The following is a 16,441-nucleotide window of genomic DNA, read 5'->3' as shown; positions in this document are numbered from 1 at the left end:
AACAGCGCCCTCTGGTGGATGGATAGATAGATAGATTAGATAGATAGATAGATAGATTTTTTTACATGGTCGTTTAAAACAAAACAAAAAAAACGCCTCGTTTAAAAAAAATGCCTTACTATACATGGTAGTTAAAAAAAAAAAAAAAAAACGCCTTACTATGCATGGTCGTTTAAAAAAAAAACAAAAAAAACGCCTTACTATACATGGTCGTTTAAAAAAAAAAAAAAAACTATCTATCTATCTATCTATCTATCTATTGTCCTCGATCACTCATGAGACCCGAATGGGGACAATGTGTGTTATAATTGCTTCATGTTGTGTACGCCTGCCACCACCAACGCAGACGAAACGACGTTGAAGGGTTGTGCTTTTTCAACAGCGCCCTCTGGTGGATGGATAGATAGATAGATAGATAGATAGATAGATAGATAGATAGATAGATAGATAATCGGAAAGTGAACTGTTGAAGCTGTCACGAAAAAAGCATCGTTGACTGCGGTTGACCTCAAGACGTTCAACAAGGAAGACAAAATCTAATGAGTCAACTAAAGTGGACACGATGATGACGATTTCTCACACAATGCAGACTGTGACTTTGCACTTGATGCGTCCAAAAACAGGAAGTTACACGAGGCATGCTGATAACAGCATCTTGTGACAAAAAAATAAATAAATCACATTTTTGTTTGTAATATAATGTCACAAGTTGTGTGTTCATGACAGTATAACGCATACTGTCCAGATAGTTATAGTGGCCAAAACATTAGGTACACCTGCTTTAACCTTATACATGGTGTATGGAAAGTCACTGTGGAATTATATTTTTATTAACAGATGTTTTAGTGTCGGTACATAAAGTATCTTATGTACCATCTGATAACTGTATAATACAATAAAATAAAAATATATTGGCAAATATATAAAGATGGTGTCGCGGTGGTGGTTCAGCTACTGCACACTGCTTGTCATTAAATCAAGAGTTGATTTTAAAAAAGATTGATTAAAAAACAAAGACACTGACGATCACACTCAAAAATACGTGTCAAAATTCTGCAGAAAGTTTATGTCAGGGAAATATGCATCGATATACAGTATATATGCTTCCAATATTTTAGTGTTCTCAACAAACATAAGGCGTATGTAAACATACATTTAAGGCATATAATACTCAGTAACGTGTCAAACATAAACGTGTCCGATGTATTATATAGTAAAAGTGTGATATGCTTTTCTCTGAGCAGTTTTTCCAAGTTCGTTTCAAGTTTGGTTAACATAGCACAAGAGTAGTCAAAAGTGGTGTGAGTACTGCTTTTTTTTTTGTCTTTTTGTGTGTTTTCTTCACATCATAAGTTATAGATAGAGTTGACACGTTGAACGTAGCTGGCATAAGGCTCCACTTCCTCTACTTCCTCCGTCTGAAAAAAAAAAAAGCCACACAAAAAAGTGCGGTGTCATTATAGAAACATAAAAGTGTGCTTGAAAAAGGAAAAGAAACCGAACCTCAAGAGAAGCAAACAGCAAGAGAAAAAAAAAAAAAAAAAAAAACACCTACAGGCTCAGATTTTGGTGGTGAGCGGTTGGCGAGCAGACCGTTTCTGGGAAAGGAAACAAAAATGTTCATATTTAAGGAACAATTTAGTCACAATCAAGAAATGAGATAAAAAAACAAAAACAAATCAAATGTAGAAATTGATCAAATGAGAAATAAATAAGAAATTAAAAAAAATATTCTCACCGACGCTTGATTTGCTTCTTGTATATCAAAAATGAGAATGTGGCGAGTACCGTTAAGACTGACGCAACTATAAGAATGCACACCGTGACGTATGGAAGACCTGAGGAGCAAAAGAAATGCATTTACATTTACAGAAGCATATTACTTTGTATGTATTCATCAAAAGGATGAGAACCATTATGGAACAATTTAAACTGGTTTGTTTTTAATTGTTGTTCAATGTTTTGAAGAATCCAATTGAGCAATGGAGAATGAAAGTGGGCTATTTTTTTTTTATTTTTTTTTATTTTTTTTTATGGTTTGGTTATGGTTTTATTCGGATTTTGACACGATTTTGGCGAAAGCATAATACTTACTTCGTCTTCCATCAATATTTCAACACTTTTCTGGAATGTTTTCATGCTATGTTTTAAGCCTATTTTGGAAAGAAGAATTGATCTGTATAATACGTCTTTTCTCTTAAAAATGACACTCGCCTGCTCTCGTTCTTAGTGGCTCACATGCAAATTTGTGCTCAGATAAGGTTGGAATAGTGTTGTACAAAGTCATAATTTGAGATTTTTATTTTTTTTTATCATAATTCGCTTATATTTCATTTTTAAAATTCAGTTACGTGCTTTTTAGAGCAGGCTTGTTTTTATTATTCCAAATTGCCTTCTTTTATTTTCGTTGTTAATTGTTTTAGCATCAGTTTTTTTTTATATATGGAGTATATGTTGAGTCTAAGTTTAACACAAAAAAAAAGGTCACTAAATATTGTGTAATTAAATTAAGTAAATTACAATTCCCTAATGACTGATCGTCCTTCTTTTGTACATCTAAGTAACAACAAAATATTTTTTAAAGAACTTTTTTTTTAATGAAATGTTGTTTTCATAAACTTGGCACTGAGATGTAGAATTTTATAACAGGACGACTCTTTTTTTTTTTTATGTCTCTTAGAGGGTAGTAGTAACTCATTGACTGTAAATATGACAAACGACATCCATCAAGCTCTCCCGTCCCACAATAAACGCCGAAATCAAAAACCTTTTTGGTGCTTAGGTGCCAACATTTTCTCTTCTCGCCAGAACGGATGCTTGACGATGCAGGTTACGTTCTTCGCGCTCTCAGGTAGTTTCAGGCGGCTTTCCACGGAGAAGAATCCGCCGGAACTCCGCTCCGTCTCCACGGCCGACGCGTTCCCGGCGTGGCGCCACCTGATGCGGGCGGCCGGCTTCCCATCCTCGGCCGTGCACACGGCCACCGTGCTGCTGTCGCCGCTCACTTCCAACCAGGAGGAGATGCGAGGAGGGACTGAAGAACAGAACAGAGCAGAAGAATTGACAAATACTGCAGACATGCACTGATGGCTGAGACAGGCAGGGACTCTTAAACAGGTAGGGGGGGGTCGATGCCATCCAAATGTTGTTTGCATCTCTGGAATATATATATAAAAAAAATACACAATCCACAACAAAAACTAGTTGTTTTTTTTATATTCAACTCTGGCACCACTAAAAGTCCAACTTGTGAAAAATAAAGTTAGAATACTGTAAAAATATCACAATGAGAAATGCTTGCATGAAGCTAATTTCCATTTGAAGTCCATCAGAACATAAAATAAACCAAAAAAAATTAACACACGCAAAAACAAAATGTACAAAATGATGCATACTAAACTTTCTTTTTTTTTCAGAATTTAATTTTATTTGTATATTTTTTCTTTGTCAATTTCAGTCTTTTGCTTTTCTTGTCCATAATTGTTTGCCCTGAAAAATATGGATATTTTTTATAACATTTTTTTTCAAAATATCACAACTGTTTCTTTTATTAAATGGTCAATTCTAACTTTAATATTAATATTACTGTGGTTTTTTTTATATAAAATTAAAACATTTATCTCTGAAAATATGACTTTTTAAAACTTTTGAAACATTTTTCTTGGAATTTTTTGGGGTAAAATCGTAACTGAAATTTTACAACGTTTTTCTTGAAAATATACACACAAAAAAAGCAACTTTTCAAGTAGTGTTTATTTTATATTTCTTGTAGTATTGCCACTAAATCAAAATCACAATTTTTTTTACGTCTATAGCCGTCAATGGCAGTGAATGAGTTAACCTTTTTTTCTTGTGAAAAAAAAAACAAAAAAAACGTGACTTTGGGGGGTTAAAATTAAAGCTTTTTTCACAATATTATCACTTTATTTTCTGGAAGCATTTTTTTTATTCTTTTTTTTTTTTTCAAACATTCACAATTCACATGCAAATTTGCCAATCTTAAAAGGTCGCACCTGTGACGGACACGCTGAAGTTACAGGTGTGGGTTCCTCCTTTGAAAACCGTTTCACACCTGTACGAGCCCGCGTCGCGCCGGGAGAAGTTGGGGATGTGCAGGTAGAAGCGGGACTCGGAGACGTTGCGCAGGGACTTGCCGTCGGCGCAGCTGTCGAAACTTTTGCCCTCCAGCAAGCTGCTGCCCACCTGACACGGCTCGCGTCCCGCCAGCTCCACCTTCCAAATGACGTACATCAAATCTGCCGACGACGCGCGGCAGCTGCAGTTCAGCTTGGCCTCGCCGCCCATGTTGAAACCTAAGTCGACCACTGTCGAAAAAAAAGTCATCGTTGTTATTATCTTTGCAAAAGGTTTAATTTTGGATGCAACTCTTTCGACTTGTTCATTCATCGGCTTGAGCAGGCGCACTTTTAATGTGAGGCCAAGTGGAAAGAATGACTTCATTGAAAGTCTCGTTGCTTGCTGAGTCAGAAAAAAAAAAAAAAAAAAAAAGTGGGCAAGCATCAGTTCACTTCTTCAATGGAACATCTTTTACTTATACACTAACCATAATAAACATGCATTTAATAATTAACACCTCTCCGACCAGTCGAAAACAAATGTTAATGAAATAAAAAAATAAAATAAAAAAAAGTGTCATTAAATAATACTAATATTGGTAAATACATTTCTGACATACAAATAAAAAAAAAATCTAAATTATGAATAAATACATGAAATATAAAACTATATAACATAAACTTACCTCCCTGAATGCTATAAAAAAAAAATACAATAATACAATAAATAAGAATAAAAATAAGAATAAATAAACAGCTAAATAAAAAAAATGTAGAGAAATAATAAAAATAATTGTATTGGTAAATAAATCCCTTTTTGGCACTTAAAAATAGCACAAATTATAAAACCATGAAGTTAGAAAAACAAATAAATACATTAATTAAAATAAAATAATAATAATAATAATAATGTTAAACCTCTCTAAGTATTTAAAATAATAAAACCTCTAAACTGAACTAATCTGTATTTGGACTTTTACTCTGTCTTGCTTTTTCTTTTTCTTTTTTTTATGGTTTCTCTCTTTTCTGTCTCATTCAGGTTTTGTGTCTCCCTGTTCTTGTCAGACTGGTCCCTTAATTGTGTTGACCAATCAGCTCTCTCAACCACTCATGTCTTTGTGCGGGTGTTTCTGTCTTGTCATTAAAAAAAAATTTTTTTTTGTATTTATTTGTATTGTTGCATTTGTTTGCTGTCAGTTGTCACGTCTACATGTCCTGGTAACTGGTATGATTTTTTTTTAATTTTTATTTTTTATTTTTTTTTTAACATTTTTAGAATCGTCTTTGTTACTCATGTCAATGTACTCATGATACAAACCATGAAGTTAAGTCCATTAATAATAAAGACTATCCCTCTGGACGTGTAAACATAAAATGAATAACCATGACTTCAAGTAAAAAAAAAATTAAAAAAATTTTAAAAAAAAAAAGCGAAATAATAATAATAATAATAATAATAATAATAATAATAATAAAGTGTCTTTTTTTAAATTAATAACTCTTATTAGCTATAATAACAATTCTGACTCTCATGTGAATACAGAATACAACATTACAGACCTGAGTCCGGAGTCCTTGCTTGGCACAGCCACAAGAGAAGGAGAGCAAAAAGCGCGATCGGCTCCTTCATCTTCAGCTCGCCACACGACTTTAAACCATCTTCTCCAGATTGAACCAACTTGCCAGTTAAAAAACGAGACGCAGCTTCTCCAATCCACATTCGCAAGGCGCACGCGGCGCAGTCTGTGGTCAACTATGCTAATATCTTCCCTCTCCCTCCTCCACAACCATCATCATGTGATCATCACAGGAAGTTGACTGCTGCTCTTTACAGAAAACGACTTTTGTTTCATTACTCGGGTTGCTATGGGGATATTTGTTAGCGTTCCAACTGTTAGCATTTGACCAGTTCACATTTAGTACCAAGCTGGACTGATTTCACTCATCTTTGCAGCTTATTCCTTTTTGCGTGTAGCATAACAACTAAACGCTGCTTCCCCATGTTTGCTTTCAACTCTGGGTTCGACTAATTGACCCACGTCTGCATATCTCAGAGGATTTAATATATGTAGTACTTGACTTATAGGGCATTATGTCAAATTGTTAGCCATTTGTAAACGGGACAAGCTTTCCATATAAAGTCACAGTTTTGACAAAGTGATGAAACCACTCGCGAGAACTACAAGTATGAACTAACCACTTGTTATAAGCAGTTTCATCACTTGTGACATATGAATCATACCACGGGGGCTCATTAGGTGCACTTTGTCCTCTTTGCTATGGAAAATAAATCAGAGAAAAGACATGTTTGCACCAACATTTCGTCGAGAAGGGCATTGGGAAAGAAGACAAAATTGCCACACAAAAAAAATAAAATAAAATTCTAATGTGTGTTATGTAATATATATCACATATCTTCCTAATTTTGAGGCCACGGAGCCTCAGCTGACTGTGAGCTGGACTTCTTGTTTTGAAAGATGTCACAGCTTATTAGTTGCTTAGGTCAGCGTAGTTTCCCCTGTGCCAAAAAAAAAAAAAAGTACATAATCATGATGCAACAATGACACATTTCAGAATGAGTGTGCGTGTGAGCACTGAGATGCTCAGATAAGACCGACATCCTGTTGATGTCAAAATCAACTTTAGGGAAAGGCAACATGTTCTGTTAGATAAACACTGCAGAAAATAATATTGCCTTGATGTATTTCTGCTATTTTATCATTTCCCAATTTGAAGTTGTTTTTTAAGTCCATACTAAACTATATATACTGTGACAGGAAAAAACGACAGGAAAAACAAACTATATATCAGTTGTGAACAATGTTCAAACACACCAATAATAAATTTAGATGAAATAATACTGACAAACTAGTGTATGAACATTAAACACAAAACTAAATTTTACAACTCTAAATTAATTGTTACGTTTTTAAATTCAAATAAAAATTGACTAATTTTTAATACTTTGGTTTTCAGATTAGATTGTTCCATACAGATTATAAATGCTATTCATGTTAAGTATTGTATTCTTTAATTGTAAAATGAAAGAGTTGGTTTTTGCTTTTCAAAGTACGTACATTTAACAAGCAAGAAACGTTTCTTACTTGATTGGTTGGTCTTTGCCGAAGTGCATCATGGGAGTGGTTGTTTACTCTCCCTCTTTGACCTTCTTTGTAATGACTGTTTTCTTTTCGAGAAAAACGCAGATTTCTGGACACTGCAGGAATGAAAGTCATACGACATGTTTTAAGTCGCTTTTACACTTGAATTGTTCAAACTGCAGTTGAATGGTGCCAATTGCACGTCAACACAATTTGTTTTGTTTATAGTCTCCATGGTTACCCAGCGATAACGCGCGACTTGTTGCTAGCCCGGATGCACAATGCACTAAAAAAACTAAACATTTTTGTTATAACATGTCAAAATAAAGCAGCACATGTATTTAAAAAAATCTGTACTTGATATCACAATATAATAAAATATTTACATGCATTAAATTCGCTTAACATACATCCCCCCCCCCCCCCCCCGACGCTGGTGACGTCATAAAGAACGTAATAATATTTGACTTAAATACTTCACATTGAGACTTCAGTAGCGCCGCTGGGCATCAGTTGCGAGTTTTTTTGTGGATAAAATCAATATTTAAAAATGACAACTGTCACTCGCACCATTCCGAAGCCGATTGAAGCTCGATGTGGCAAACGGGAGCGAGCATATGACTACTTGTATGGTAAGCCATGAACATTTCATTCGATAGCTAGCTTGTGGAATGATGCTAACGTTTTATGGGAAATATGCTGGCATGTTGTAATAAATGGCACTTTTTTTTGTGTGTGTCCCGCAGAGCCTGTATACTTTGTTTCTTCGGAGGCCGACCATGCTCGGGCCAGTTCTATTTCGTCCTTTAAGGCTTTTATGGAGCGAGTAAGTAACTTTACAAAAATACAAATAAAACTCACACCGGTCGCAAGGACGCAAACTCAGGATGCAAACTACAACGAAAAGCATTTGAAATCGAATGTGGTCTATGTTAAACGTGAAACTTATCATGCTGAAACGTGGGTTATGTTGTTTAACTTATCACACTAAAAACAGGAAATCTATCATAACGTTGAAAATGTAATAAGTGAAAATTATCATTTTGTATTGTGATAGGCTATTAAACTTTTTTTTTGGTATGGCAGCAATACACTTTCGTAAGATAATTTTCATGAACAGCTTTAAAAATACCATCCATTTTTTTAAATGTAAATAATAATACAGCACCTGACTGTTTTTACAGTACTTTTAATCATGTAATTGTTTGATATTGTCCAATTTTCACATGTATAAGTGTAATTATCATCTAATGAACTTGGTCTCCTATAGGGAGAGCCGTCATACAGTAAATGAGAAATATTTCTTCTATTCATCTTCAGAAAAAGTTGCCGGACTTTGAAAACATGTTCAGCAATGAGAGGGTGACGTTTTGTCTGGACCCTTCCGATCCATTGCCACTTTCTGTGGACCGTCGCTGGCGCGGCAACGCAGAGCAACGGCAGCAGGCGCTGCAGCAACTGGCTGGGTAATGCAAATACGTACGTTGTATTTTTTCCATTGAAAGTTGCCGTCGCTCATCAGCGTCTTCCCTGACAGATTTATTCCAAATATTCAGCCCTTGATGAAAAAACGAGAAACGTGCCTGCCGAGTGGAGCCGATCGTTGGAAATATTTTAAAAGGTTTGAACTCCGACGATAACAGACAATCACTGTTCATTTCGTTTCATCGGCACACTTGCACCACCTATAACAGTGGTGCCCAAACTACGGCCCGGGGGCCATTTGCGGCCCGCCGTCCATTGTTTAGTGGCCCGCGACATGTGCTAAAAATGGCATTTGACTCAGTTCAAATAAAATACAAACAAAAATGTTTGGAGACGGTCAAAGTAAGAAGGGTGTCCAAAAACACAGGTGCTATTAGAGGTTATTTTAGTTAACTATAAAACTAAATAGAATTATAGCAAAAAATGTCCTTCGTTTTAGTCTTTGGTAATTAATTTAATGCATGAGCCTTTGGGGATGATTTTAAATGTGATTTTCAGTGGATTTATTTTGATATAAACCGAAATAATGAGGTTGTACGTTTTTTTTTTTTTTTAATATTGCGCACAAGTAATAATATAATACACATTAAAAAAAAAAAAAAACTAATACTGAAACTAACTAAACTAAAACTAAGCATTTATTAAAGAAATAAAACTAATAAAAAAGCTAACAGAACCACCCTGAAAACGAATTAAATCAATCAATCAATAAATAAGGTTATTACACCAGAGATTGAATTAATAATAATAATAATAATAATAATACTTCGAGTGGCCCATGATGAGAAAAACAGTTACCGGTAACTGGGTTGTTTTTCTTCCAGGCCTCTTCCATGTGTGGACACGATTCCCATGGATGTGAATCGTGATGGTAATCAGTAAGTTCGACACACGCGGTTTTGTTTTTTTTAATTTACCTCTATTTGATGTTTTCTGAAACGTTTCCTCTTTTCCATGCTCATCAGGGAGGAGTTGGAAGCCGCCGGCAGACAGCAAGCTGAGGGCGTCGCCACCCACTCGACCGTGGCCATCCAGACGGACTACAGGGAGAGCGAAGCGCAGACGGACCCGTTCACCCCGGACTTTTTGCTCGGCGCGGGGAGCACCCCATCAGAGCTGCTGGCGCTGGCTTCCTTCACCTGGGGTAGACACGCACACACGTGCGCGCGCTGCGCGCGGCACTCTTTAGGTCAGGGATGGGCAACTTGCGCGGATCACATTTGAGTGGCGTCGACTCATTGAGGCATTTTCAACAGGAAGAAGAAAATATTTGGTTGATAATTTATGTGATCGCTTCCTCTTACTTTTCATGAACAATTAACTCATTTGCTCCCAATAATGTGTAAATACGTTTTTTTTTTATGTTGTAAGTGTCCCAAATACGTATTTATATGTTTTTTTTATGCTAGAGCATACAGAAGGCTTTGATGCAGCCTCTCAACTGCAAAGAACAGTTGCAGAAATGGTAGTTATTACACAAACGGCCACCAGGTGGCAGCAGAGCAAAGGAGATCAACCAGGGCCATCGAGAAAAAAAGCTGAATTACTTACAATTTGAAATAGATTTGTGAAAACTGATGAAACTTAGCTCTCTTCTAATGTTAATTGCTGCAAAATGGAAACAGATAGAAACATACTTTTTTTTCCTGATAAAAGAAGAGACTTTAATCTTTCTTTTGGTAGGTTCCATGCTTGTATAGCAATAGAACACAATATTCTGTGGGCCTTGCAAAATCAGTCAAAATCCTGTAAAACAGCCGGGAGCGAACGGGATTGCGAAATGGGAAAATGTCTGCCAGTGAATGAGTTAATGTTGGTTATATGGGTGGTTCTATTCAATCTTTTATACATTCATCGAAAAATGTATTATAAAAAAAATAAACACTTATTTTACACATGCTCATATTTTGTCCATATTTAAAATGGCATTTTTGTCAGCTGGTTAGGCAGCCGTATGTGCACCCTCCCAATGGCACTGATTTAAAACAAAAAAAAATAAATCAAAAATGGTGGCCCATTCCATGCTTGTACCTGCTTTCGATCCTACTGTATTCAGCCATGCAGTAATAACGCACCTTTTCCTGTCAGAGCGAGGCCTACCTGCAAGTATTGAAGAAGTGGAAATGATCGAGCGGGCGCGCGCTCGAACCGCCTGGCAGGCTCGGCTCCCTGCGCTCAAGGACTTGGATCTCCTGCGCAAAAGGAGGCGGATGATGGAGGAAATGGAAGCGAGAGAGTGGGCCTTCAGAGAAGGAAAAATACAAAAGTAAATCCCGGATGCGTCGTTTTGTTGTGCCGCCGCGTGGGGGGGGCACTCAGTGCGATGTCGCCCGCAGGCTGCAGGACGCCCGTCTGGCCTTGCTGGCGGAGATGCTGCGGCAGAAGTACGAGCCCCAAGTGGTGTTGACCCAAGACAGGCTCAACAACATCTACTTCAAGCTGCTCAAGGAGAAGGAGAGCAAACTCCACAAGGTGGACCAGCGACACATGAGATGTGAGACCAAAGCGGAATGAGACGAGTTGCACTTCCAAGTTGTCGTTGACTGAAAAGTACCCCCCAAAAAAATCATACTAATTGTGTGCAGCAATGAGGAAGCTGGAGGCCAAGCGGAGGAACATTGAGGAGAACATCAAGCAGCTGGGCACTTGCAAAGACTACACGGTGTTCTCCTCCCTGACGTGCGCCTCGCGAGCGTACGGCGACAAATTTGTCAAGAAAATGGGAAATGACGATTTCCAACGTGTGGAGACATACGATGGTTTGTATGGGAAACGTTTGTGTGATTTGAGGGATGAAAGGACTTGAAAAGTGATCACGATCTGGATTTGAATACAGATTCAGATCACAAATTGGAGCCGGAATACATTTACATAACTAAAATTTGATTTGACAACCCTTATAATACAGCAGGGTTATGGTTTTTATCCATCTCAGGGGGCGGCCATTTTGCCCACTTGTCAACTGAAGATGACATCACAGTTGCTCAGTGCTCGGGCAACAACCAATCGCAGCTCAGCTTCAGAGAACAGTTCAGCTGTCATTGGATGTTTCCTGAGCAACTATGATGCCAATTTTTAGTCGACAGCAAGTGGCAAAATGGCCGCCCCCTGAGCTGGGTTACGCTGTTTAACTCTTACTGCCACGTGTTCTCAAAAAAAACTTTGATATGACAAAGGCTTTGATCATTCACAAAATGAGATACAATGCTGCCATCTGCTGGCCATAGTTAGTGAGTGTTTTTGATTCCACAACCCATTGACCAGGCAGCGCAGCAATTAGACATTGCACTGAGGGGGGAAAAAAAACAAAAACAAAACAAAACTTAGTTGACGCCATTTAACGTTTATGGCGGCATACATTGTGATTTTACTAATCGTTATTGGACGTTTTTGGTGGTCAAAGAGTTAACTCGTATTCTACAATACACAATATTAACCGGAACACCCTATTTATACCAGTGGGGTTGCAAAAATGGAGAGGTGGGGGGTTGACTTCACCTTTAAACATGATTTAGATCTGGAATCTGATTCTAAATCGTTTTAGCAATACAAAAGGAACACAAAAAAGTAAACCAGACTTACTATCAATGAAATTTCTTTGGTATGGAACAATTAAGGACGAATGACTTTTGAAATGAGATCACAGTTAGCGTTGTTTCTTTTGTTGTCGTTTTGGCATGACTCATCTGCAAAGTGGTTTGAAATTGGTTTGAGCAGGCTTGCTGAATCGAATGCAGAGACCCACTGAAGCGTTTCTCAGGCAGAAGAGGCAATACTCCAAATCCAAAGCCAACACGGGCAAAGTCATCAAGGCCCCCGAGAGCAGACGAAGCATTCTGTTGGAGAAATACAAGGTTATTCAAAGAGAAAAGCGGATCTTCATAAGCCTCCACGTCTCACCGATTATCGTCCGCGTTTGTGCAGAATCTGAGAGACGAGATTTCGAAATACCTCGTCAAGAAGGAAAAGCCCGCTCCTCGTCCCGTCACTCCCACCGTGGAGGAGCCCCCAGAGGCCAGTTCGCTCCGGACATAAACTGAAACATTCAGAAGAAGTCATCGTTTCACCTTCTCACATGTTTTCATTGTCACGTTGCCCTGTAGGGGGAAGAGGAGAAGGAGCTGGCAGTCATCCGTTTGCAGAAACTCATTCGGGGACGAAGCATCCAAACGGAGGTGCTCGCTTACACGTGCCGACGGCAGCGACGACTTCATCGCGTCCTCAAAATGCGTGTGCGCCTCCGTGCAGATTTTCACTGGCAAAGAGAACCACTTGGACCTGATCAAGGAGCTGAGGACGGCGCACGCCCTGCGAGCGGAGGAGCAGCAGATGAAGGAGGAGGACAAGGAGACGGTCATGGCGCTCAAAGACGAGAGAGACAAGATGCGACTCGAGGTACATTCGCGCTTGACATAGCTCATTAACATTATATCAAATGTATCATTTGTCTTTAGCATTAGAATCCAGCATATTATTATTTTATTTTTTTTTATTTGTATTTTTTATTTGTACTCGCTAAATGACTTCCTACTTCAGTTCCTTTACAGTTTCTATTGACATTATTGGTGTGTTGCATTTATTAAATTCTAATAAATAAAAGTAGTGCTTTGGCATCATCTTGTGGCGTCTCAGTGCCAAGGAAATATCAGGAAAAAAAAGTTACCTTAGAAAATTTGTGCTTGGGTGCTACTTTCTGGCATCGTAGCGCTAAGGAAACGTTGAAGTGAGGGGGCGGAGCTAATTAGAAAAGTAAACGGTACTTCATGACAGCGCTTTTCCATACGATATCCAAACGTCACAATGCGATATAATTATCACGATGTTGTGGGAAGGTTGGCAAAACAAAAAGGTCACAATATTGTTAAAAAAATGAGCTCATACTAAAAAAACAAAAAAAACACACAATATTGTGCTTTTGTACATTACTGCAATGAAAACTATTATAAAAATATTATATATAAAAAACATAAATATAATATATATTGAGCCACTTACTTGCTAATGAATGCACACATTAATTTCCTGCATGTATTGACCCGGTTCACAAGCAAATTAGGTTCCTCTTCATCTGACCCTTAGCGTGGATTATATAATAATATATACAAAGTAGTGCTTTGGTGCCACCTTGTGGCATCTTATTGCCAAGGAACTACTGTATGTAATAGAATGTTTTGGGGGGGTTGCCATTTTGTGGCATCTATAGGTAATCCAAGCCTTTTTTTGGAGCATCCATTACTCACGTTGACATTTTTAGCCTCTTCCCAATATTTGACTCCGCCCAGCGTATTTCTTCGACCGACAAGCGTCTTGTCTCCCTTTCCCCGGCAGAGGTCGCGCGAGGAGGCTCTCCGCGCCGCCGCCGTGGGCGCCGAGCTGGAGTACGTGTTCGACACCCTGTCCAAGGAGCTGATCCGCCTGCAGGAGGAGCGGCGCATCCACGCCTTCACGCTGCTGGGCGAGCGCGAGCGACTGCGGCGCGAGGCCGAGGAGAGCGGCAGGAGGCAGGCGGAGGAACGCCGCCGCAAGGAGGACGACCAGATCTTCAGAGAAGTACGTCGGTTGGGGGGCGGGGAAGTCCGGCGAAGACGGATGATGTCACCAGTGCGTGTGCGCGGCAGGTGGTGAAGGTCCACCAGGAGACTGTGGACTTGTACTTCGAGGACATCATCCTGGACACCATGGAGATCACGGCGGACCAGCAGGCCCGAGAGGAGATCCGCAGGGTGGCCAAGGAGGTCAACGACATCGCCTACGCCATCGAGGAGAGGTGACGGACCCTCGTCAACATGGCGATAAATGTCTGGTTGCAAAACTGCGCTTGATTACGTTTTGTTTGTTTTGTTTTGTGAAATCAGCCGCAACAATCTTCAGTCGGAGGAGATCGTGTCCGAGTTGGTCTACGGCTTCCTCATTCCTGAGGTGCAGAAGATCACAGTCAGGCAGAGAGGTTTGTTGATATCATTGAGAATATTGGCAGACATAAGAAACAGAGAAAACGCAACTCAAGCTAGGCAATGTACTGGTACAACTTCATATACCTCAATATGGTCGAAAAGTTCAGTTCAGTAGTTCTATGCCAGTTGCTCTTTGGTTCCTCTCTTGTGGCTCCTGGTGGATCTCTAAAAAAAAATGTAGAAATGTTTTGATTTATTTACATATTTACTTTTTAGATAACATATTATTTAAATGAATTAAGGATTTTGATTAAAAAAATAATTCAATATTTAAAAAAATGTCAACATTTTTAAGTTGACAGAAAAAGAGATGAAAGGTAGATAAAGTCGTAAAAATACATAAAAATGTCCAAAAAGTGGGGGGAGTGGAAAAAATGACCATAAAATGTTGCCAAAAATGTCAGAGAATTTAATTAAAAAATAAAATAAAATGAAAAAAAAAACGCATTAGAGAAAATGTTCAAAAAGTAAGCAAAAAATGAAAAAAAATAAATAAATAAGAAATCCTGAAAATTGCCATAAGATGTCCACAAAATTGCCAAAAATGTCAGAAATTTGATAGCAAAAAGGGCAGAAAAAAATTCTAATATAAATAAATAAAAATAAAATAAAAAAAATTTAAAAAGGAAGAAGCAAGGCAGAAAATTACCATGTCTACAAAATTGCCAAAAAAGTACAAAAAGTAAGAAAACTCCAAAAGTGTATGAAAAATTATGTCTGGAAAATTACAAAAAAATAGCTCCAGACAGATTTTTGGTTGTTTGTTTGGCCTAAAATTGTTCTTTTGACAGGAAAGGTTGCTGAATCCTGATATGCACTATAAATTCTATAAATGCACACAACAAATTTTTCAGGTCGTCATTTATCATCAGACAAAAAAAAATGCTGTATGTTATATGATCAGGATGACGATCAAGATGGCCACCTTGACATCCCGTTTGCGTTTCCCCGCTCTGCCAGTGCACGAGAGGCAGCGCAGACACCTCCTGGCGGTGCGCAGCATCGTGGAGGGCAACGCCATGCCGCAGATCGTGGCCAGCACAATGGGCACCCCGCAGGTGACCCGCCCCTCCGACGTGGCAGCCCGCCAGGTCCTGGATGACGTCCTGGACCCGGGTCGGAGCGCGCCCCGAGAAGACGACCCGCCGGACTCATTGTAAAGCCAATTCAAACCTCACAGGAATTGCTCACGTCAAATATTTCACCCACAAATTAGTTTTGAGGATGAACGCTAAAGTTCGGGTGACGTGATTATGATGCAATTTGCTGTTGTTTCCTAACTTCATTTCTACCTTAACCAAATCTAGAAAATGAATTGCGAAAGGCAAGTGACTGACTCGTGACTCACCACTGTTATCGTTCCTTCCGTTTTCTGAAGAAACCACTTCTTTCCTTTAGCACCGCTTTCACTTTTCACCTGAAAAACTTTCAAAATGGATCCTGCTGTGAAATGTTTGAAATAAAATGGAAAGAACTTTGGAGGTCGTGCGATGTATGTCATATGTTCAAGATGGCCACCTTGACATTCCGGTCGTTTCTCCACAATGGGCACCCCACCGCAGGTAACTCGCCCTTCCGATGTGGTCGCCCGGCAGATCCTGAACGAGTTCCTCCCATGGTCGCGGGTCACGTAGATGGCCAGCCGGGGTCATTGTAAAACCAAATCAAACCTCAAGAGGAATTGTTCAAGTCAAACATTTTACCCACAATTCATACCTCTGCTCCCAAAAAGGTTTTCAGGATGAACATGAAAGCTTATGATGATTTTGTATGATGCTTTTGGTGCCTACCGTCATTTCGACCCGTTTAGGAAACGAACGATGCT

The 16,441-nt window shown here is 38.8% G+C and overlaps 2 protein-coding genes and 1 long non-coding RNA gene across 6 annotated transcripts; 1 reads left to right on the top strand and 2 right to left on the bottom strand.

Annotated features, from left to right (window-relative positions):
* Positions 1-812: 812 nt before the first annotated feature.
* On the bottom strand, positions 813-10,065 carry LOC144031037 (cell surface glycoprotein CD200 receptor 1-A). 4 transcript variants are annotated; one of them, XM_077537743.1, is made up of 8 exons: positions 9,580-10,065; positions 7,181-7,293; positions 5,637-6,594; positions 4,014-4,325; positions 2,768-3,034; positions 1,739-1,838; positions 1,556-1,598; positions 813-1,418 (listed from the first exon to the last, which is right to left on the bottom strand). In XM_077537743.1, the coding sequence occupies exons 3-8, from the start codon at positions 5,794-5,796 to the stop codon at positions 1,347-1,349; spliced, it is 954 nt and encodes a 317-aa protein (XP_077393869.1). In that variant the 5' UTR covers positions 5,797-6,594; positions 7,181-7,293; positions 9,580-10,065; the 3' UTR covers positions 813-1,346. The 4 variants fall into 4 exon arrangements, with proteins under 4 accessions (XP_077393869.1, XP_077393871.1, XP_077393868.1 ...); XM_077537745.1 differs by lacking the exons at positions 7,181-7,293; positions 9,580-10,065 and having other exon boundaries at positions 4,426-5,786; XM_077537742.1 differs by lacking the exons at positions 7,181-7,293; positions 9,580-10,065 and having other exon boundaries at positions 4,014-5,786.
* On the top strand, positions 7,635-16,095 carry cfap91 (cilia and flagella associated protein 91). Its single transcript, XM_077537735.1, has 17 exons — positions 7,635-7,809; positions 7,924-8,003; positions 8,498-8,643; positions 8,715-8,798; positions 9,487-9,540; positions 9,628-9,806; positions 10,751-10,928; positions 10,999-11,156; positions 11,248-11,421; positions 12,380-12,516; positions 12,587-12,676; positions 12,766-12,837; positions 12,911-13,057; positions 13,991-14,212; positions 14,281-14,429; positions 14,518-14,609; positions 15,577-16,095. Exons 1-17 carry the CDS (start codon positions 7,728-7,730, stop codon positions 15,774-15,776), a joined length of 2,244 nt encoding a protein of 747 aa, XP_077393861.1. The 5' UTR covers positions 7,635-7,727; the 3' UTR covers positions 15,777-16,095.
* On the bottom strand, positions 11,764-13,046 carry LOC144031039 (uncharacterized). Its single transcript, XR_013287414.1, has 3 exons — positions 12,850-13,046; positions 12,614-12,759; positions 11,764-12,498 (listed from the first exon to the last, which is right to left on the bottom strand). It is a non-coding gene; the product is annotated as an uncharacterized LOC144031039 (long non-coding RNA).
* Positions 16,096-16,441: the final 346 nt, after the last annotated feature.

This window comes from Festucalex cinctus, chromosome 11 (genome assembly GCF_051991245.1).
Source record: "Festucalex cinctus isolate MCC-2025b chromosome 11, RoL_Fcin_1.0, whole genome shotgun sequence".
Lineage (NCBI taxonomy): Eukaryota > Metazoa > Chordata > Actinopteri > Syngnathiformes > Syngnathidae > Festucalex > Festucalex cinctus.
The sequence above is the reverse complement of the archived record's forward strand: the minus strand, read 5'-3'. Positions and strand labels throughout refer to the sequence as shown.